The sequence below is a fragment of the Chlamydotis macqueenii genome, chromosome 6 (assembly GCF_036417535.1).
Source record: "Chlamydotis macqueenii isolate bChlMac1 chromosome 6, bChlMac1.mat, whole genome shotgun sequence".
Taxonomy (NCBI): domain Eukaryota; kingdom Metazoa; phylum Chordata; class Aves; order Otidiformes; family Otididae; genus Chlamydotis; species Chlamydotis macqueenii.
In genome coordinates, this window is record NC_141561.1 from 13,097,599 (window position 1) to 13,119,890 (window position 22,292).

A 22,292-nucleotide genomic window follows, 5' to 3' on the forward strand; every position below is an offset into this window, starting at 1 on the left:
AAGCTGTTTTGTATTGACGTTAACTCATACGTAATTGAGTTTTTATGGGGTCACAACTGTCTGAATGTTTGTAGTTTTCCTGGAACAATTATTTATTTGCCTAAATGAAGTGTAGAGAAGTCTGAGTGACCAGCTCTGCCTGGGTGTGCTTCTGGTTTAATTATAGCTCTGTTTGTGGGGATATTTTTGCTTTGTCCCATGCTCAGAACTGCCTCATTTCCTAAAAATCACTGCCGTTACTGACCGGGCCCCGGGTATTCCAAGGAGCTCTGCTGCTGGTGACCTCTCCATTGCTCCACCCTTGCCTGAGATCACAAGCACAACAATGGCTTTGTGTGGTGGGGCTGTGAGTGTCAGGTGCTCACTGGTGGCTGCTCACCTATGCATCCTTCATCCCTGATCATTGTGGGGTGCCCTACTGCTCCTTGACCCCTTTCCACTCTGTTCCTGGATTTGGATGGCTTAAAAAAATGACTAACAAAGCCGGTTTGTTTTTGCCGTTTCTGAGACTGGCTACTTGGTATTTTTGGTTCTTGTGGTGCACCTCTTCATCTTTGGAGAAGGAATTTGTCTCCCGCCTGACTTTGAAGACAGCCCTGAGTAGGTTTTGGTGTCTCAGCTGAAGCCATTAATTGTGCTAGCAGCAATTTCCCCATATGTTTGGCAGCTCTGTCTTTACTTGGCAGGCCAGGATAAACAACCCTGTCTCCAAACCACACCATCCCTAAGCTCACTATGAATCTTGCTTCAGATGACAGGGCACCTCTGTATAAGTCAAGCATCTGACTTCTGTTGTCCCTAGGAAGCTAGAATCTCAGTTGTCTTTTAACCAGGAGGCTGTTTTCTATTCTTTCTGTAATCCTTTCTTCTGTTGCTAGCCTCTGGATGAAATTCAAATGGGATTGTGAACTTGTTGGATTGTAGCCTGTGCACAACTCCTACTGGAAGCCCCTAGACTGCATTTTGTTCTCCCACTTCCGTGAATCTTCAGTATCTGTGAAGGAAGGAAGTGCTCAGAAGTTCCTCTGAGCGTAGTGAGGTGCTTTCTGCACCTTTCTTTGGAGGAGAAACCAGCACATGTCTGCAGTGAGCTGAGGCAGGAGAACACCCAGCAGATTTTAGATACAGCAGAGTTTAAAGTGTACCAGTTTATGCACAAATATTTTGAACCTGGATATGTGCCTTTGCACCTGAGAGCTGAAATCTGGGGTTCTCATTTAGGTGTGACCCAGATTCAAACAAATCGTAGAACGGTTTGGGTTGGAAGAGACCTTTAAAGGTCACCTACTCCAACCCCCCTCCCTCTGTTTTAAAACCATTACCTCTTGTCCTGTCACAACAGGCTCTGCTAAAGAGCTTCTCCCTGTCTTTCTTATAAGCCCCCTTTAAGTACTGGAAGACCACTGTAAGTTTCCCTGGAGCCTTCTGTTCTCCAGGCTGAACAGCCCCAACTCTCTCATCCTGTCCTCATAGGAGAGGTGCTCCAGGCCTCTGATCATCTTCGTGGCCCTCCTCTGCACCCTCTCCAACTGGTCCACATCCTGCTTATGTTGGGGGCTTCAGAGCTGGACACAGTACTCCAAGTGAGGTCTCATGAGAGTGCAGCAGAGGGGCAGAATCACCTCCTTCGACCTGCTGGCCACACTTCTTCTGATGCAGCCCAGGATGCAGTTGGCTTTCTGGGCTGCAAGCGTGCATTGCCAGCTCTTGTTGAGCTTCTCGTCCACCAGCACTCCCCAGTCCTTCTACTCAGGGCTGCTGTCAATCCATTCTCCGCCCAGCCTGTATTTGTGCTTGGGATTGCCCTGACCTGTGTGCAAGACCTTGCACTTGGCCTGCTTGAACTTCATGAGTTTTGCACAGTCCCACCTCTCCAGCCCATCAAGATCCCTCTGGATGGCATCCCTTCCCTCCCGCATGTCGACTGCACTGCACAGCTTGGTGTCATTGGCAAACTTGCTGAGGGTGCACTCAGTCTCACTGTTCATGTCGCCAACAAAGATGTTAAACAGCGCTGGTCCCAATACTGACCCATCTTTCTAAAGAGGCTTGAAAAAATGCTTTTTTTTTTTTTTCTTTGCTTCCCACCAAGCATTTATGTGTTCCTGAAACTAGACAGTGAGTACTTCAGCAGTGAGATTCCTCTCGTCCTAGCTCAGTGTCACATTTGTGACCTGTGCTGAAGGTGCAGTCTGCTTTGGTGGGATGGTTGTCAATCACATCTTGTCCACTGCTCTGTGGTAGGCACTGACTGAGTCAGGTGTGGGAGTGGGACTTGCTTTCTCCCACTTTCTTACTGAAGAAACACAGTTAAGGAATTGACTTAGCTGAGGGAGCTGCTGGGTGGAGTCAGGAGTCATACTCAGCTCTTCTGCATCCCTCTTCAGCACCCTCACCAGGGACCATTCTTCTTGGTTATCTGAAACTCAAGTAAATATTACACACAAAGCTACTCTTACAGAGCTATAAAACCTGTTGCCCAAATTGACTCAGAGCAGGTTGAAACCAGTAAAAGCCTGTATTTTTTACTTACACAGAGGGGGCTGAGGTTTTCTGAGCTGGACAGATGTGACTAAGATAGTCCTGGGTATTTCAGGTACATGCTAGAGAAGTGGAAATATAGGAAGAAATTATTTTCACAGGGCAAATATTTTTTCAGCTTTCCATCAGAAGTCTGTAATTTCTCCACTGATTAATTTGTATTAAAAATCAAAGTTTATTCCATGGCTTAGCTTAGGTGGGGTCCATCCAACAAAGTGGATGAGGTCTATACTAGAGAAGCCCAAATGCACAGAGTGAACTTAGCAACTGGAAGTGTTTCTGTGTCTGCTGGCTGGTTTTGTGTCCTCAAATCAAAGTTAGGCTGTACTCTTGGAGGAATTAAATGTACATCCCTCTCTTTTTAGTGGAAACCACTGTAAATGAGTAATTCTATTAGTGCCTGTTAGCTATGAAGTGTCACTGCTGTAAAACAGACCATCTTCAAAAGTCTGTGAAGAGTAGGGCTCAGCCAAATGTTCGTATAGTAGATGAGCACTGAAATTTTCCTCCAGCAAACTTGGCTCTGAGGCATGTATTTGGCTTTCCCACAAGAAAGAGGTAGGGAAAGAGAAAGAAGGGGACAAAGAAACCCCATTGAGTTGGGGGCGGATTGTAAAAGGAGGAAAAACATAGGAAGAGGCATGATGACAGTGTGACTCTGTGGTGTGGTGGTGGAATAGTATTTGTGTTGGTCTGCTCCATTCCTGTAGTCTTGCTGCCCTAGGGGTAGTGGCAAATAGGGCAGGTATCCTCAGTATTTGGTGGAGCTAAGGTAGCTTTGCTGCGAACGGAAATGGGCAAGAGGCAGGTGAAGGACAAGGCTGCTAATACAAAAGCAAGGCACCTGTAAATGGTGGTTCTTATTGCCACAGTACAAGCACGTTTGGAAGATGACCACACAAAAGAGGAGTTTGTGAGTATTGGTCATGACTAGGCAGGTTGATATGGATGCAATCTGGCCACAGAGTACCAGAAACTGGGAAGTTATGGCCAGGAAAGGGCTGGTTGTATCCACCCTGCCCCATCCCTAGGTGCTTAGAACTGGGTGCCATGTTGGGGATGGGATTGTGGGGCAAGATGGGCCTGCAGTGTCAGGATGGCTCTTGCCATCCTGGCTGTTGCCGTTTGCGTTTCCTGGCCCACAGTTGATCCTCCTTTGCAGGACTTCCATGGTCCTAGCATAGCGGGAGCTTTCAGGATGGCCTATTGTGTAGCTGGTGAATTCACAATATCCACTGGATAAACATCTCCTACAGCATCTTGTCAAATGAGGCTGCAGTAAGCGACTGCAGAATATCCACTGCTGTTTGTGGCCTGGGGAGGGAGGATTCTGCCCTTGTTCCTCATGCTGCTGAGTGTCCGCACATGGGATGCTTCTGCAAGTATTATGCTAAGTTTTATTTTTGCTTTTCGCTAAAAAGGTGCGGGCAGTCAAGGAACAAGTTCAGATGCCAGCTCTGTCACTCTTGCCTGTTTACCCTGGGGGTTCTATAGTTTTTCTTGTCAGAAAAATCTTTGTGTGTACCTGATGCCCTGAATAGTTGCATTTGGTTGTTTCAGAGGTGATCCCTCTGCCTGCTGGATGTGCTTCGGTTTGGGAGGATAAATGCTTGCTTTTTTTTTCCCCTCCCCCTCCTTCTGCTTTCTGCATTTGACTGTCAGCATTCCTTTGCCTTTATCTGTGCGCTATTTAGGATGTCCATATAAAGTTGCTAAATGGAATTTTTATTGGCCAGCTTGGCTTAATAATCAAACAGTTTCCAGGCTGGTTCTGTCTGGTGCTGTGTGGATCCATTCTGAGAAAGAGGACTTGCAGTTGTTTTTTGTTTTTTTTTTTTTTCCCACAAACTTTTGCTGGGGATATTGCTTAGTCTAAGGTTAGGGTTTAATTAATTGCTGGAAAGGCGAGCAGACTATTTGGCTGGATTAAGTAAGACTTGAGTCATGTTGGTCTGGAACATCAGCATCTTAATTGGAAATTAGTGTATCGTATCGGTGTATCGTGCAGAAAAACCACAAAATGCGTAGCGCAAGTGGCCCTTGAAATGTAACACCAAAACAAAAGAAAAGCAAGCAGGATACTGTGGTTGTGTAGTGAGTAATCTTTGAACAAACTGTAACTTTCAACTTGAAATAATGATAATCTTTTATAATCAGAAATTGCCTAAAATTCCTGATGGCTGACTAAAGTCCAGCAATGGAAATCAGTTAAGCTGTTATGGCTTGTACCTCTTGAGCGTGTGAAAGTGTTCTTGTATTGCACTAAAATATTTTTCATCCGTAGCAAATTGTTGACTTTCAGTTCTTTTGTCCCCAAACTAAGTGGTCCTGCCCGCATTTAATGCATGTTAATTACCAAAGACAATAAAAGTTTTAAAAGTAAACAGTCTATAAATTCTCTTTAAGATAGATGCGGTTGCTTTATGAATCACCAAGCAGGAACTCTCTGGACCTGGGTGGTTACTCCTTGGCTGGATACTACTCATGTTTGTAAAGCAGAGTTGCTCAAACCCTAGCCTAGGAGGAGATTGCATAAATTTGCTGTTGCTGTTTTGTCTGTTCAAAATACAAATTGCAGTGTATCATCATCACCCACCCAGGTTTTTATTGGTGCCCCTGAAGCTTTCAGTGAAGCTAGGAGACAAATTGCATCTCAGGAATTTAATATGGTTGTCTAAATATTTATTAGCATTCTGTCCTCTGCCTGAGGTAGGGAAGAAGGGTTGTGTGAAGCTCTGTGCAAGGAGAACACCGGGTCACGCAGGAGGCTGCTTTGGCCTTGGCTGTGCTGGGGATTAGCTTGCAAAACGCACTCTCCATTTTGGGTGGTGACAGAGATGCTCCAGGTGCCCTTGTATGCATGTGTCCCATATCGCAACGTGGCCAGACACCAGGCTGGTCAGCAACGCTGAAGCTGTCTTGAACCTGTGATGGTGCAGCTGGGGCCAGTGTGGAGAGCGTAGAGGGAAAAGGGTTTCAGCAAGTTGCTGGGCTTTCGGCCTGAGTTTTGGACTAACTTTGAGCAATGTTGAGTAGCAACCTGGTGAAGGGGTACTGCTCTACAACTGCTACCACTGCTCTCCGTTGCCACGGATGTTTTCTTCAGGCTCTTGCTTCCATCTGAGCCCAGTGGATGTTAAACCCTTATCAGCTGAGGACCAGATGCTGCCCTGGTCAAGGTCAGACTATTCAGTCAAACCATTGCAGAGTCTCAGCATTGGTACCCTCTGCCCTGTCTCCAAGCATTGACTTGGAAAGATGTGATCTAACCTGTATTTCCATCTGAGACAGATGGAAAAACTTGGTACAGGGAAACTCTGTATTTCAGCTGTATGTTTTGGGCTTAGCTAGTTGCAATGTATCTTGGGAAGTGGGAATACAGTTTGTTTTAGTCACACTTGCAGCCCTATTTCTTTACAGATTTAGATACCTGAGTAAGAATGATCTGTTACTGATTTAGTTTTAGCAGAAAATTATCAGTCTGTGCCTGCTGGTGCGTCAATGATGCAGGATTGATAGATGATCTGTGTACCAGAGCCTTGAGAGCTAGTGAGTTCTCTGCCCTCTTTCATGCCGAGGGGAGTTGAACTTTCTTCGGGTTAGGTCACTGTTAATCACTTCATTTTACAAAGGGATCTTGTTTTCCAACATTCAAGTACTGATACTTTAGGATTTTTTTTTTTTCCTTGCAGTTGTCATAATTGCAGGGAAGTTTTTACTGGTAGTGATGGTAGAAAACATAGGCTAAACAAGATTTGGAAGGTATTTTTCAAGAAAAAGCATATAATTCAAGCAGCTTGGTACTATAAAAGCGCAAGTATCTGAATGCTGTCCATGCTATACCAATGAATTATGGGTACCATTAGCCACAAAATAATTAAGTTGCTGGAATAAGTTGTCGGGAGAATGAATTTTTCAAAATCAATACCAAAACATTTATATATAAAGGGATTGTGAGGGATTATGACCAAGTTCTCCCTGACAGAGTTCCGCAGAGAGGGAAATAAACAGCATGTTTTCTGAAGCTTGGCTGGGAGCAGTCTTGTTTTGATAAGTTCTGTGTAGTAACTGCAGTTAAACATTCAGAGGTCAAGGGGAAAGCAATTAGCATAAAATATCATTTTGATTGAGGTTTTTCATGGCGTAAACCAAGTTTCAGGGCTTATATCAGATGACCCGTATATCTTTCATCAAAGCATTTTATTTCCTCTTTGACTTTCTATTTAATATTAACTCTGTCTTCACTAGAGTTTATTTTTTACCAGTGAGCAGAATCTGTTTCTAACACCATCCAAGCTGAATCACTCCCGTCAGGAGATGTGCGGTGTCTGCTGTCTGCCAGGTTGCAGTATTGTTCCTATCCCGTGTGAGTGGCTGGAAGACGCGTGCTACAGGGCTTTTGAGTGGTGGATGCTAGTTTGAAAGGAACACAGTCAATGTTTTTTTTATGCCCCTTATTTTATTTTGTCTGTATTTTACTATCTCTTGGATGCTTATAGTCTCAAATCCTAAATTAATTTTCTGTGATTATTAATTAGCCTTGTATTTGCATGGGAGTGAACTCTAAGTGCAAGGCATGCTTGGCTGTGTAAATTTGTTTGAGGCAATGACCTGTATCACTCTATAGCCGGTGAAATCTATCCCTGAATGGAGCTATTGAGCAGCCAAGTACTTTGTACAATGTAAGTACACATGTACAACATATACACAGGTACACAGTAGAGGAAACGTGGTTCTTAGGGACATGGTTGAGTGGTGGACTTGGTAGTGCTAGGTTAATGGTTGGACTTGATGATTTTAAGTGTCTTTTCCAACCTGAATAATTCTATGAGGGAAAACCAGTTTTGTGAACCTGAGCCTGATCTTTTTATGCTAGTGCAACAGTATTGATTGTGTGGGGAGATATGTACATCTTTCTTAAAAACTGAAAGGTGAACAATATTAACGTGTATCAGTGGGAACTTTAACTCAAGAAAGTCTCTTGAGTTAAAGTGTGGAAGGTCTCAATTTCAGGACTATCATTTACAAAATCCACTTTTGTTGTCAGGAGTCTTCAAAGGAAGGTCACTGTTGTCATTTTGGTTTACTTATGTGCAAAGAGGTGGGTTAAGATCTATGTGTGTTTCCAGTGCTTAATTTGATACTTCAGATGGTTTATTCTCCCTTCTCCCCATGCCCTAAGCCACTTGGTGGATTCAAGAGTCCTTTCCTGTTTGCAGAACTCCTATTGACAGCAGTAGGAGTGTTGTGCAAACATTTGGGGCTTCAATATGGCCTCTCTTGTCCTTTTTTTTTTTTGTCCTTTTTTTTTTTCTTCCTGACAGCCAGATGAATAAGCACGATTATCCCTGTGCTCTAGGGATATGATCTGTATTCACATGGGCAACTGGAAGAGCTGGAATTCCCAAAGGGAATCTGCCTGAAATGCAATGCAGTTCTGACATACCTGCTGTCATAAGTCTTCTGTTTCTAGATCCAGATCCAGATATATAGCATTTTTTGTCTCTGCTGGTAGCAACTGCTTAGAGGGAGATATATCTGCTTTGCGGTTTTCTGCAGGACCAGTTCTGAGGAGATACTAGGTGAGCCAGAAAACCCAAACTGATCTCCTTCTTGGTGCCTGCCTTGTCATGCCCTTTACATTTTTCACTAAAAGGGAGGGTAGCAAGATGAACAAGAAAAACTAGCTGTAAGGTATACATATGCTCCATTAATGCTGTCCTGCCTCTCTACTGGCTGTAGGTTTATTGTAAAGAGTTGGTGCTGTACAATGAGCTTTTGTGCTGTCTTAGCCATTTGTGCATAAGGTATTGAGACATCAGTCTCCTTTGTCTACTGCCAGCCTTGGAGGGAGATGTTATTTCATAAACCAGTTAGCTAAATTCTACTGAACTGGCTAAATTCCTTAGGCTGAGGGTGGTGGTGGTGGTGGGGTGCTGGAGTATGAATTCCCTTCCCAGAATTGGTCCTTGCACATACCATAATACCCATTGCTGCTTCCACATGCATGTCTGAAGGAATATTTATACCCTGGGCAGCCAAGTTCAAGGCCTTACAGAACAAGTCTTGTATTTCTGGTTCACTGAAATACCTTACAGGCCTGGCTGCTCTCTGAAGGAGGCCAAATTTTGCCCAAGTTGCTCTTCTCGGCGGAATAGTGCTTAGACCTGTTGTGCCAGCAGCTCTTCACACAACTGTTGCTTCAGCAGAAGGGACAAAGGCAGTGCTGTTATGGCCGCATGACACGGAGGGAACAACTGCCTTGGACACCTTGGTGACTTTCTAAAGGGTGACCGGAAAACTGTAGTAGCCCCAGGAGACAGACTGTGATCGATGCTCTAACTGAGGGCTTTCAGCTGCCAAAAGACAAACCTTCCCCTCAGATTTCTGTTGTGCGTTAGTGCCTACTTGATTACTGGGGCAAATGCATTATGTTACCAAAAATGAGCTTTCCCTGATCAAACGTATGCTTTATTAGCCACGTAAATGCCAGCATGACTCTCTCATTGCTACAACATATTAAACACCTTGGAAATGTTTCCTTAAACTCTAGGTCAGTCTTATGAAATCCGTCTACTTGAGAATAGGAAATTGGGAGAGTTTCAAGATTTAAACACAAAATATGTAAAGGTAAGGAGAAATATAGATTTCTTTTCTTCCTGCTACTACATACAGCCTCTAATGAAGGGCCTGACCTTGCTCACACTGAGACAATGGAAAATACTTTGCCATTGTTTTTAATGGAAGCAGGGCTGATGGAGTTGTTGAGTGCTAGTTTCATGGGACTATGCAGCTTGGCTTTACAGGGCTTCAGGGGAACCCCTGTTCTCTTTGTGATCATGACCCCAGAGTTCCACTGTGAATATTGGGTTCGGGGGAATCCCAAAGTTCAGAGGTGAACATGGTCAAACCTGCTGAGAGGCAGACTTGTCTCCCTTCTTAGGCGCAGCAACACGCCTGGGTTGTTGCATGTCAGATGGAGGATCCCAGTGTTTACTTCACTCTGCCATGCAGATTCTGCATAGCTCCAGTTTACTTTGCTAATGGGCATAATTGTGCACATACAGAACTTGATTGTTTGGTTTGGGGGATTTTTTTTGTTGTTTTCCCCCTCCCAAAACAGTTCAAATTAAAAAACTTGGGTCTGGGCCTTGATTCTGGATCCAACCTTCAAGCCTTCCTCTCCCCAATTCTTGGCTCTTCTGCCTCAGGATTTCTTTTGAGAAGTGGGGACTAGTTATAAAATTTGGATTCCAATCTGGATTTCAAATGTTATCCAAGTTTAGGCAGTTCCCTGTTTGTCTTCTGGCCCATTTCAGGAAGCATACAGATTGAGATTCCAAGTTTGCAGGCGTTCCCACTGTGGCTTGCTTGCTTCTTGGAGCTAGGGTTTGATTTGGGCGTTTCTCAGGTTCATTGGCAAAAATCCCTCACTCATTTGATACGGAAGTCCCCAGCAGGAGCATGGACTTGAGAAACTGGGATGTAAGGAGTCATTAACTCACACAAGTGTAGCAATCTGAATATACAAAAGGATATATTAGTTAGGAGTGCTTTGGACTTGTCTGCCCTGGGGATTGCCCTTATTCCAGCCTTTTTTCTCCAGTTATTGACATGACTGCACCATTGCAGACCAGAGATGAAAATTGTCCTGTTACAGAAACTTTCCTATTCTACGCTTGTTTAACTACACTGGGGTGAATCCAATGACTGGCTGTTAATGGCTGGAATCAAGTTTAATTCCCACTGACAAGGTGTCTGGGCATGTCAGCTCCACCAGTGCAGGGACAGGTGACCTGGCTTTCACATTTGCTAATTGGAGTTGGGTATGCTGGGGTTGGGGCATGATGCAGACACGTTAAATATTACCCCCACGTGAGCCATTTTGGGTGTGGAAGCAGTATAGTGATGTTTACATGGCATGGTACCTAAGATTAGGTGGACACTGCTATAGTGCTTCCAGACCAAATCACAGAAAGCTGTACAGGGCTGCGTTATGCAGTGTAGACGTGCCCTGTGAAGGGGAAAGTGTGTTGCTCCCTCACTCAGGAATCCCTTAGGGAATTCATAAACATGGTGATGGGTCTCCTAGGTGGACCCTCTACTCTCCTCATGAACAGGGGTGAGAAACGTAACAGATCAGCTTTTGCTTCTACACTGGAAAACCAAAGTCATCTCAAGAGACGGGCCTCTGGATCACATTGTTAATTTTGCTATCTTTTCTTAACAGAGCATAATTCGTGTAGTTTTCCATGATCGACGCCTGCAGTACACAGAGCATCAGCAGCTCGAGGGCTGGAGGTGGAGTCGGCCTGGCGACCGCATCCTTGATATAGGTGAGACTATTTCATTATGGTTCCTGTGCAGTGTTTGGAAGCGAGGTGTTGTATGGTGTGTGGAGTGTTTGCATGTGTTTTTTATATGCTACTCTTTTAGGAATGTCTTTGGGTGGGAAGGAGAGCTAGCAGTGTAGGTCCCAAACAGATATAGCATTGGTGGCTCGGCTTTTCACATGCATCTTGTAATTGTATGGAAATGCTTTCTCTTCTTCAATTTAATATTTTTAAAATTTTAGGGGTTTTCTTCTACAGATATTCCGCTGTCAGTTGGTATCTTGGATCCCAGGGCCAGCCCAACGCAGTTGAACACTGTTGAATTTCTGTGGGATCCATCAAAGAGAGCCTCAGCATTCATTCAGGTAAGAGAGAAGTCATATTCCTGGGGTAAACACAACGGTGAGGTATCTTACAAAGACCTGGAGACTTAAGGTAGCCAGTACATGAAGAAGAGAGGAAGATGCTAATGATAATGTACTAACTCAAGTGACAATCATATGTAATTAATTTGTAGAATACTTGTTAAACCAGCTTGCTAGCTACTTGCTAGCTTTGGAGTACTACCTGCTACAATTAGGATTTTCTAAAAAAAATTGATGTTGCTTTCTAAGCATGGGTTTTGTCTTGATGAAACTATTCACAACCTGTTAGTTTTACTTGCTTTCCTCTTTCATGAGTATTTCTCTTACCAAATGCCAACTATCTGTTTTTAATCTGTATGTGGGATATACTTAAGTCAAAGGGTGCTTTTCCTGATGCCCTGTTTCTTTCCGGACTGCTTGTTCTTCTAATTGTTTTGTCCTGAGGAACAGAAATGAAAACATATGAGCTCTTCAGCCTCTCTTAGTATTTCAGAACGAGCCAAAACCTCATGTTCAGGCAAAAACTGAAATTTAGATTTGTACAGCTTCCAACTGTCTCCAGAAATGAGCACAGCTTTTGTTTTGCCAGGTACACTGCATCAGCACAGAATTTACTCCACGGAAACATGGAGGAGAGAAAGGGGTGCCCTTTCGGGTGCAAATCGACACCTTTAAGCAGAATGAAAATGGTGAATACACAGAACACTTGCATTCTGCAAGCTGCCAGATCAAAGTGTTCAAGGTATGAGGTAGTTTTGGATTTTTCATCAACTAGATTAAGACACAGGAACATGCACAGTTTTAAAATTGTTTAGTATTGATGCCAACAGTGGAGTAAAAGAACAGACTTTTAACTGGGTATGCTTAAGATCTTAAACAGTACTCTTGCACACAAAGTGATAAACACTGAACTACACAGCAATTCTAGTTAAATTCACATGACTCAAGTGCTGCACCAAGACTTATGCCAGTCCATGGTGCCTTGAACGCTATACAAATACTGAGATATTTAGGGTATCCGCTGTTTTTAGTGCTTCTAGGCAATCAAGACATTATAGCATCTCCAGTTTCTTTGATTCAATCTTCTATGAACATTGAGAGTATATCTTGGAGATCTTAAATACTCTTTGCTTGTTGCAGCAGAGTTCCTCTCTGTGCTACCTGGAGGGGAGAAAGATTCAGAGAGAAAGCATCTCCAAAGCTCCTAATCTGAGCGTGGCAGACCTGTAGCCACTTAACAACAAGGCTTTTCATAGGTCTGTTTTCTCAAGGATCTGCTGCTCCAGTTTTGCTCCTGTAAGCAGCGTCTTTCCTGTTCCTGGAGAGATGGTATATAAATACCAGCTGAGGTGCATAAGTCATGGGGTTCATGATCTGAAATAGTTTGTATCAAATCTCAGGATTGTGGTCAGTCTATTTTGGAATTGCAATAGGTGTTCATAGGGGATGTTATAGAAACAGTAGAGATACTTGACTTTTTTTTTTTGTCTAGAAAATGCAGATCAGATCTTGGTTCCATATGTAGAGTCCTCATAAATCTTAAGGAGACTTTTGTGAACAGATTAGAAAAAAAATCTGTTGGCCTCTGTCTCTGAACTTGTAATACTTGGCATAAGGGAAAGCTTGTGCTTGTGCTTATAGCCTAAAGGAGCAGACAGAAAACAGAAGACTGACAGGGAAAAAATGGAGAAGAAGACCACCCAAGAAAAGGAGAAGTATCAGCCTTCCTACGAGACAACTATTCTCACAGAGGTAAAGCGTTTTAGACACAACATACTACTTCAGCATGTTGGGAGACAGATTTGAGAGAAAATGCAATCTAACTGAGCCCTGTAGATTGTCTTGTGGAGACACATATGCCCAGATCTGACTGAAATTGAAAGCAGAGTGAAATTATAAAATATCTTTCACTGTTGAAGCTTATAAAGGATGCCAAAGTTTCTTATGCTTCAGGGTATAAATCAACCCTTAGCAGCCTAGCTTTAAAGGAAACATTTTCTCTGTCTTCTGCTGTGCTCCTGGGCACTTGTCATGGCAGTTAGATGCCAGTTGTTTGCGGTATTTTCTTCGGAACTGTCTGGCAAAAGCTCATGTTGGAGATGGGGCACTTGAACACGTGAATAGGCTGTCTGATTAAATTATTAATCTATTTTTCTGTGAATGTACCTATGAAGCTACTGTTACATACAAGATCTCAGAAGACTCTCGCTTGCATTCTAGGAATATCTTGAACATCTTATATTCTGATGCATCTGGTGTAGAGATGTATACGTTTCTACCCCTCCCTGCCACTGCTAAGATGTATATATAAGCTTACCCCAGGCTGCAGAATTGCTAAGTAACAGGACTCAAGACAGTGGTTTAAAAGTGCTGTTCCATCTGCCTATGGGAATGTCTTGTCCTTTGATTCAGTTCTTGTTTTTTTGAAATGGCTTGGTGGACTTCTAAAAATTAGGGATTTTTCTTAATTTAAATAAACTTCCTGTTTGTGAGATCCAGTCCCTCCCACTCAATTTTCCTCATGTTGCCAGGAGTGACCAGCATGTTTTCTAATTCAATGTGGTGGTCGTTAACGAGGCTCTTGTGCACACAAACGTAATTCTACTGAGTTGACAGATCCTAAACTCTCCCTTTGAGCTCTGATGCACTTTGACATATTGCATGGGGAAATGTGAGTTAAATATTTGCTACTGCTTGTGGAGATGATAAAATATTTGCTAGTATTTTTGGAGATGATAAAACTCCAAAGCCACACTTGTCTTCTTTTTATCATTGCAAACAAGGATACTACAGACAATTTTCTTAAGCTTTTGATGGCTGGAGGTTCCACAGGGCTCGATTTCTTCTACTGATTACAGTGGCTTAATTTCAGAACAGAATCACTAATTCTAGCTGGGTTGCTCTGGTTTTACACTAGTGCAATGGAATGCAGAGTTTGACCTATATTTGTGAAGGCTTTTAGTAGCTTTGTGTCTATCTGTCTATCTTAAATTTTCTTCATGTAATATCCGTTTATAACTTGATCTCTTTGACTAATAGCCAGAGGTTTTAGCAGGCTGGTTCACATTCTGCTCTTTTACTGGTATAAACCTGAAGCAATGCCACTGGAGCTTATTTGCCACTCTTGCCTGGATTCAATTAGGGATTTATAATTGAGACCAAGGGTATTTCTGTATCATTGCTGCCTTCAGTCTGAGTTGACTTACTGGCGTTGCTCTGACTTACAGCTGTGCACACTTTGGCCCAGTGTTATTTGGGGACAGGCTTTGTGAAATGGGAGAAATGTGGAATGCACAACTGGAATCAATCTGGCCCCCTGACAGCCCGCTTGGAGAGCAGCGTAGAAAATCCATGGCTCGTCTTCTCCTCCCAGCAGGAGTGATGAGCTGAAGTTAGTGGCGTCGCAACAGCATGAATGTGGTATGAGAGGAGAATCAAATCCTTTATTTCCATCCTTATGAAAGTATCCCCGCTGCATTTCTTCCAACAGTGCTCTCCCTGGCCAGATGTGCCTTATCAAATGAACAATGCTCCATCTCCAAGCTACAACAGTTCTCCCAACAGCTTCAACCTTGGAGATGGGTATGTAACAAATAAATGCTTTATCTTTCCTGTTGATATGGTTGCCTTTGTGTGCATCTATTTTCTGTGTCCATGCATTTCATACCCTGGCAGAAGGGGTCAAGGACCACCCTTCCTAGAAAGGGGAAAATATTTCCCACAAAGCCTTTTAAGACCTTCCATCCAGTAATTCCCTGTAATGAGAGTACTGTTTGTATGTCTGCTGCTTATCTGGTGGCTGGGAGGTGAGCATCAGAGGAGCACTGGGGCAATTCCTGCCATGAATTTCCTCTCTTACTCTTCTGTGGGGGTCAGAGAACACACCATGCCCTGTACCAGCAATTCCCAGCATCTTCTGACAAAAGCGTTAGAGGCTTTCAGCCTTCAGCACCTCTTCAGAGTTAGTATTTCATCCTTTCTTTCTGTTGTGAGGTAGTTTGGGGTGCTCAGTTCGCAGTTGAATGGGATGTAAAGAAATCCTGTCTGGGGCAAAACAGCCTGGGTTTTGAGAAGCCATTCCAGAACAAAGGACTAACAGGAGGCATGTTTAATTCATTAATATATCCATCATAAAGAAACAGTTTTAGTGGTCATGAAACACCCAAGATAATAGCTGGTGACAGAAATATACAGCAAGGTCTCTTGGTACTTCTGAGTCCTCCCGGCAGCATACTTTCCCCTAGGAATTTAGCATAGGCATTTATTTTCCTCCTCTAGGACTCTGCAGCCTTGTCACCTTCCTGCACAGCTTACTTATTTATCAATGTTGTATCACAAATTTTCAATGAGAGATCTCAACCTGTGAATAAGGACAAACACTGAATGACAAAAATTGGCATTAGCAGAGAGATCTGTTGAGCATTTTCTTCCAGTAGGAGATTATTAACTCTTTGGGAAAATCCTTGACATGTTGAAGTCCTGTCTGTGTTTCAGGAGGGTTTAGTAGAAATGTGGTTTTGTGTAATACAGTTAAATTGTAATTTCTTATGTTTAAGATAACACCAGAGTTGAATTATAAGGTCCTTGATTCTATTTTTGTGAAGAATAATTATTAGGCAGTGAATTTATTTAGAGGATTTCTGACTTGTAGAAATTTTGGGTTTAGCCACCCTTTAGGTCACAACTTCCTTGCTTAGATGGTGTCACATTAGTGAGTCATCTGTATGGAAAAGCTTGACTGAGGTCAGTAAACTGGGTTTTTCTCATGGTTGAGTAGGACCTTAACTGACCCACAAAAGGCTCAAATAAAGGTTTGGGTTTTGTTTTCTTGGTCCAGATTTTGGACATCTTTTTAAAAATCTGATAGAGAAAAAAGCCAAGTTGGTATGTAACTTGTGACAATTGAGTCAAGTGGAGGAGGGGAAGAGGCTGGACACTGCAATGTAAAATTTAAAATAATGTTTTTTTTCTCTTCCAACTTTATATAATTTTTTTTAGCAACAGTTCTCCAACCCACCAAGTGGAGCTCCTGCCTCCCAGCAATGACGTAAGTACTTGAGATCATGTTAATGTGGTGCTTTTCTTTTTTAGGACACTGGTGAACAGTTCATTTCAAGACCTTCTTATTCTTTTTGCAATGTAGCATCTCCTTCCTTCTGCTTCTATTCAAGATGCCCAGCAGTGGCTTCATCGTAATAGGTTCTCTCCATTCTGTAGACTCTTCTCAAGTTTTTCGGGTGAGTTTAAACAGTCCAATTATTTTGTCATTATTCTCTTTTGCAAGTGCAGCTCATGCATCGTATCAATAGCATCTGCTGCTGGCCACTGTTGATGGGATCACTGGTCTGATCCAGTGTGGTTGTTCTTTTGTTCTTAGACTTGTTAGCACTTGCCAAAATAGTTTGTAGAAATATAGAATAACTAAAGATGGAAGAGAATAAGTTAAGATGGAAGGGACTACTTGAGTTCATTAGGTGCAACCTGCTGCTGGAAGCAAGTCCAGGGACTTGTGCAGTTGTGTTTAATTATTTTCAAGGTTGGAAATTCCACAACTTCTCTAAGCAATCTCTTCAAATACGTGACTACTTTCACAGTGAAAAAGCTGTGCCTTATACCCAATCAGTGTTTCCCATCTTCCATTTTCTGTCTGCTGCCTCTCATCCTGTCCCTGTGCACACCTTTGAGAAGAGTCTGGCTCTCATCTTCAGCGTACCTTCCCATTAGGTAGTCACGCACAGCATTTAGATGGTGGAAGGAGGAATTGTTAAAGGTGTTGAAATCTTGAGGAGCCTTTCTCTGACTTGCAAAATTATAAAATAACCTGTTGAACATGGCAGTTAGAGAAAATTGGGCCATTTGATGGCCAATGTTACATGTCTAGCTTGTCTCTGAGTTGGCTAGAGTATCTCCCAGCGCAGCACTGCTCTTTTGGCAGCTTCTAGCTCTCTGCTTCACAATGATTGATTTGCAGTGTACACCTCTGAATTTGCAGCTTCGCTAGCCAAATCTATCTGATTTAGATTTGTAGATTCTCTCCCCCTGCTCTTTCCTGCTGCCCATGTACACAATTTGGAATCTAAGATTTGCTTAACTTCTGAAAAAAAATCAATTTGAAATACGTAGGTGCTGACTTACTGAAGATGTCCAAAGAAGATTTTGTTCAAATCTGTGGGCCTGCTGATGGAATTCGGCTCTTTAATGCAATCAAAGGAAGGTTTGTACTTCTTCCTTCCTATTTTTTTTTTTTAGTTATGGCAGAATCCCTTGATAATTACAGTTTTAACTAGAAGTTAAAACTGTAGCTGTAGCATTTAGACCTCCTTTTAACACTTCAGAGAGGTCATCTCAGAGGCTGGAGATCACAATGATATTCAGATCCAAGCACAGCTCAGAAATGTTTCCAAAATGAAGCAGCATAATGCGGATCTCCAGTGGTTTATTTGCTACGAGCTGATAGCTTCCATCCACTTCATATAAGACACAGCCTGCAATACCCTGTGTTGCATCTCCATCACAGGTAACAGAGACCAAACCAACCAACCAACCAACCCCTGGAGCCTCAAATAACTCTTAAACTTACTTATATGGCAATAACGTAAATTCTCCAGCTGGGCAGGATTCAAATCAGTAAAGGCAGGTATGATGAGCTGCTTGGCAAGTGCTGAAAATGCTTTATTCTTGTCTGATCCTAAGGAGATTAAGGTGCTCTGCCACTGTACCACCACCTCCAGGGGGGCTCTTACTAGACCTCCTAAGGCATCTAATCACCAGCACCAAGACTATCCCACAGCCTGAATGATTCCATCTCTTAGTGTTTGTTAGCTGACTGGAACAACTTTAGATCTACTAAATAACTCACTACTGTTTTTTTTTTTAACAATCCATAGAAATGTAAGGCCCAAGATGACAATTTATGTCTGCCAAGAACCAGAGCAAAACAGGTCCCATCTCCACCAAAAACGAGAAAATGGAGATGGCAGTCTTTGTGGTAAGTTTTTATGTATGGATTTTGTTAAACATTTACCTGGTGAGCATGCTGCTTTCTGCCTGAGCTCCTGCGTGGGACAGCTTGGTGTCCTGCATGTTTAAAGAGGTCCTGCTTATCCCAGTTCTGACACTTGGTTTAGTTTCAGGGCTACAAATTCCAGCTGGTACTGTCTGTCTGGGAAACAGACCCAACTTACAAGCTCTCTGCAGAGTGCCACAGCAAAGTTTCTATTCCAGGGACCATAGCATTAAAAACTACCTTCTCATGCACAATTTGCTACAGACTATGGTTTGTTTGAAAATATTCTGAGAAATGTAAAGTTGGTATGTCTTAAAGTGAGATTCTAATTCTCGGAAGTTCAAAGCTTTTGGGGATGCACGGCTCTTAGTTATCCCTTATGACATGATGTACAATCAAATGATAATAGAGATTGTCCTCAGTTCTTGCTCATAGCATTAACCAGGCACAACTTTTCTACCTGGTTGTTTCTGCCATTTGGGTTGGATTTAAAAAATAAGTCATCTACAGTGATTAGATACATTGTAGTCTTTAATTTGTGCCTATGGGGTCAGTGGGATAACATCTAATAAAATACTACTTTTATGTAACATCACATAATCTGTTTTACTATTTAATTTGATCTACTTTAAAATGTCAAAATCAGTAAAAGTAGATTATGAAAAAATATTTACATATTTATGAGAGGTTTTTTTTAGTGCCTCATGATACATGTTGTCTTTAGTCCCTGTATTTTCATCTGGGCAAAAGTGATGTGTGCTTTCTTTGCCTGCTGCATCCAAATACTGGGTATTTTTCTACAAATCATCAAGCTGGATATTTGGGGGCTGCTTTAAAGGTACTAAGCTTGTTTAGCTACTGTCAAGATTTGAACCTTAGTCTTAAACCCATTTGGTTGTTGATATTGAGCATCTTGGTGTTATCTGTAATTGCTATTCTATAATTACATTGTAATTCTGTAATTGCTTTCAACCTGTTGCAGTATATCATGCAATCTTCTTGGAAGAATTGACCACGCTGGAATTAATCGAGAAGATTGCAAACTTGTACAGCATTTCTCCACAGCAGATAAATCGAATCTATCGACAGGGACCCACAGGGATCCACGTATTAGTGAGCAATGAGGTAAGGTGCTAATGCAAACTCTGTCACAGCTATAACAGTTGTTTGACTTCTTGAAGTTAGAATGAGCTTTTAAATTATGGAATGAATCTTCAAGGAAGCTTTGCAAGGTTACTAATCCCAACAAGTTAAAGCAAATACTTAAAGCAAATCATTCATGCATACCATTGATTTTTGGTGTCGTTTTAAGATCTTTGCTTTGTAAAAGAGTGGTTATTTTAAAAACAAAACACAACAAAATCGGTCATTTCCTTTTTATGTTGGCTACTTAAACAAATTCTGAAGTAAGGATCTAAGGTGAGAACCTTTAAAATTGAATGTTTCCTAAAGAAGGCAAGTTTGAAAATCTTTAAGGCAATTAGTCTTACATCTTGGCCAGTGATTAGAGCCACTGGGTCAGAGTCAGTGCTGTGTAAGCGCACACTACAATTTCATGGACCTCTGCTAGCTGTTTGTCCCATTTTATGGTGGCTTAATTTAGTCCATTCCATTAACTTGCAGGTTAATCATGAGTTGCCCTTCTTCCTCTTTTCCCCCCACTAAATTGCTTACTCATTCATGCACCAGAATCACTTAAGGAGCTTCATTTATAAGAAACATTGTTAAAACAAATGAAGCAGAGCATAGGTTTGAACTGGAGCCTAAATTGAAGGCTGTAATGCTTATTCCTAAAGTCTCCTTGCTATTTCAACCTGATTACATCTGCAACCTTGATGCTTTATGGATGTAAAATGCTTGGAGGCAACTCTTGGTAGGGGAATTGCCTGAACCAACTTGGGTGTAAGGCTTTAAGTATCTATTTAAGTTAATTATTAGCAATGTCTATTGCTTTTTTGTAATTTTTTTTTCTTGTTCTGGTACTATAGTGGCAAGCGTGAGCCTCTCTATGAATGTACTTCATGCATTGTTAGGCACAGACACACAGACTGGCCACTGAAGTTTGATTTGCAGGAGCAGGGGGTGGGTTTTAAACCCAAAAGAGAATAGGGAGAGTACTCTAAGATGAAAAGGATATTTGGTGTGAGAACTTACAACTGGAAAGTGGTCTGCTTGGATGATATTAAATAGTTAGGAGAAGGCTTTTGCTTTAATCTGGATTTTCTGAGCTGATCAGAGAGGTTCTGGTCACCTCCCCTTTGAAGTTAGGTGTCCAGCATCTGCTCCAACTGTAGGAGACACTTCTGTCCCACACAGCAGCTCTAAGATGGGAGGAAACATTGCCTAAGGATGAAATTTAAATGAGCATTTCAGATTGGATCTGAAGTCAGCTGAATCTCTTAACTCACCTCTTTAGTTAGGGGCCTCACTAGAATCTGCATGTGTTCTGAAAATCTAGTTGTTTCTCATTAATAACTCAAATAGCTTTGGATACTAATCTTATTTCCCATGATCTGTCTTGCCTTTCATAGCAGTTTCATTAGGATTCCTGTGCCTCAACAAAATACAAACAGGTAAATGATTCCTGCAGGCACAGCTTCTGTACTTATGCCTGGTCAAAATAACCAGGTGGATGCTTTATATTGACAATATTCCGATATACAGCAAGGAGTCCGTTTCTCAGGGCTGACCATCTCTAGATATTATCCCAAATGCTCATGTAAGCTCAACAAAGCTTCATGGTGCAGCTGAATGTGTGTGTCTATTACCATTAGCAGATTTTAGGAGAGGAGCTGTCTTCATCTAGTCTAAACTGGTATTGCTTCCCTTAAGGCAATTAAGAGCACAGTCTTTAATAGACTAACTGGAGCGGTATAAGAACTTGCAGGATCAAGAGCTGCAAAGGGGATGGTAAAATGCTGAGCAAGCCAGATCAGTTCCAGGCAAGAACTTTAGTCTAAGCTGCTCTTAAGCACATTAGCAGTTGCAAGAACCTTAATTAATCAGTCATGTACTTTAATAATCTTATGGGCAGGGTTATGCAGGACTATGTAGAACTAGACACCAAATGCTGTTTGATAACTGTCCTCTAACTTCTATACTGGTACAGAAAGAAACTTGAATTAAATTGCTAAAAATATTTAGTGTTGGCTTTTTTCCTTTTGCCCTTCAGATGGTGCAAAACTTCCAAGATGAATCTTGTTTTGTTATCAGCACATTAAAAGGTATGTATTTCTGCTGCTGTTACGTGTAGTTCTAAAGATAATTTCTCCTTTCAATTGTACTAAATGTTATCACAAGCTCAGTGCTGTTATCCTGAAAAGATAAGTAATCTAATTTAGTGTAAGTCAAGGTGTTGCATCAACTTACACTATGAGAGACTGATTGAACTGTACTTTCCTTTCAGTTACACTGTAATAAAACTTTCATACATCCATTGATACCACTGACATAAATGAGCAGAAAACTAGTAAAATGATAAAAGCTGCCAGGATGTTAGATTTTTTTTTCTGTAAATGCTTTGACTTAGATGTTCAACATTGATTTTCATGGAAGGGTTGTGGAACAAGAGTACAAACTATTGCAAACTACCTAAGAAGGAAATCTGGAGTTCTGTATCTGTGCTGTTTTCTAAAAGCAATGAAAAAATGCTTTGCATTTCTTTGTTACAGCTGAAAGCAATGATGGCTACCACATCATTTTAAAATGACCGTGCTGCTCAGAAAGACTTTAACGGCCTAAAATTTAGTGCCTCACTGAGATTGCTACAACCTAGACTGGAAACATGAAGAACCTTCTGGATAAAATGCTCCTACGAACTAAGAATTACCAAACAGCTTAAGGAAAAACTTACTTTTACAGATATACATTTTTGGTGATGTGTGGTTTTGGTTGTTTGGGGTTTGGTTTTTTTTTTTTTGGTTTTTTTTTTTTTTTTAAAGCTGGAGTTGAGAACATCCTCAAAGCTTGTACATGTTTTTTCCTCCCTCCCTTCCTCTTCAATCTTAAAAATTGTTGAGGTTTCTGCTTATTACTTAGTAACATCTG

At 41.8% G+C, this 22,292-nt stretch overlaps 1 protein-coding gene and 1 non-coding gene across 2 annotated transcripts in view; both read left to right on the forward strand.

Annotated features, from left to right (window-relative positions):
- TFCP2L1 (transcription factor CP2 like 1) overlaps positions 1 to 22,026 on the forward strand; it is a 32,356-nt gene extending 10,330 nt beyond the window's left edge. The window contains exons 3-15 of the mRNA XM_086750940.1: positions 9,095 to 9,171; positions 10,772 to 10,877; positions 11,133 to 11,239; positions 11,829 to 11,981; positions 12,881 to 12,991; positions 14,730 to 14,821; positions 16,238 to 16,286; positions 16,383 to 16,476; positions 17,363 to 17,453; positions 18,127 to 18,227; positions 19,228 to 19,370; positions 21,418 to 21,469; positions 21,917 to 22,026. Of these exons, the coding sequence (XP_086607066.1) occupies positions 9,095 to 9,171; positions 10,772 to 10,877; positions 11,133 to 11,239; positions 11,829 to 11,981; positions 12,881 to 12,991; positions 14,730 to 14,821; positions 16,238 to 16,286; positions 16,383 to 16,476; positions 17,363 to 17,453; positions 18,127 to 18,227; positions 19,228 to 19,370; positions 21,418 to 21,469; positions 21,917 to 21,954 (1,214 nt within the window). The 3' untranslated portion in view covers positions 21,955 to 22,026. The remainder of the gene's footprint in view (positions 1 to 9,094; positions 9,172 to 10,771; positions 10,878 to 11,132; positions 11,240 to 11,828; positions 11,982 to 12,880; positions 12,992 to 14,729; positions 14,822 to 16,237; positions 16,287 to 16,382; positions 16,477 to 17,362; positions 17,454 to 18,126; positions 18,228 to 19,227; positions 19,371 to 21,417; positions 21,470 to 21,916) is intronic.
- On the forward strand, positions 7,324 to 7,403 carry LOC147600181 (small nucleolar RNA SNORD36). The gene has a single exon (XR_015258999.1). It is a non-coding gene; the product is annotated as a small nucleolar RNA SNORD36 (small nucleolar RNA).
- Positions 22,027 to 22,292: the final 266 nt, after the last annotated feature.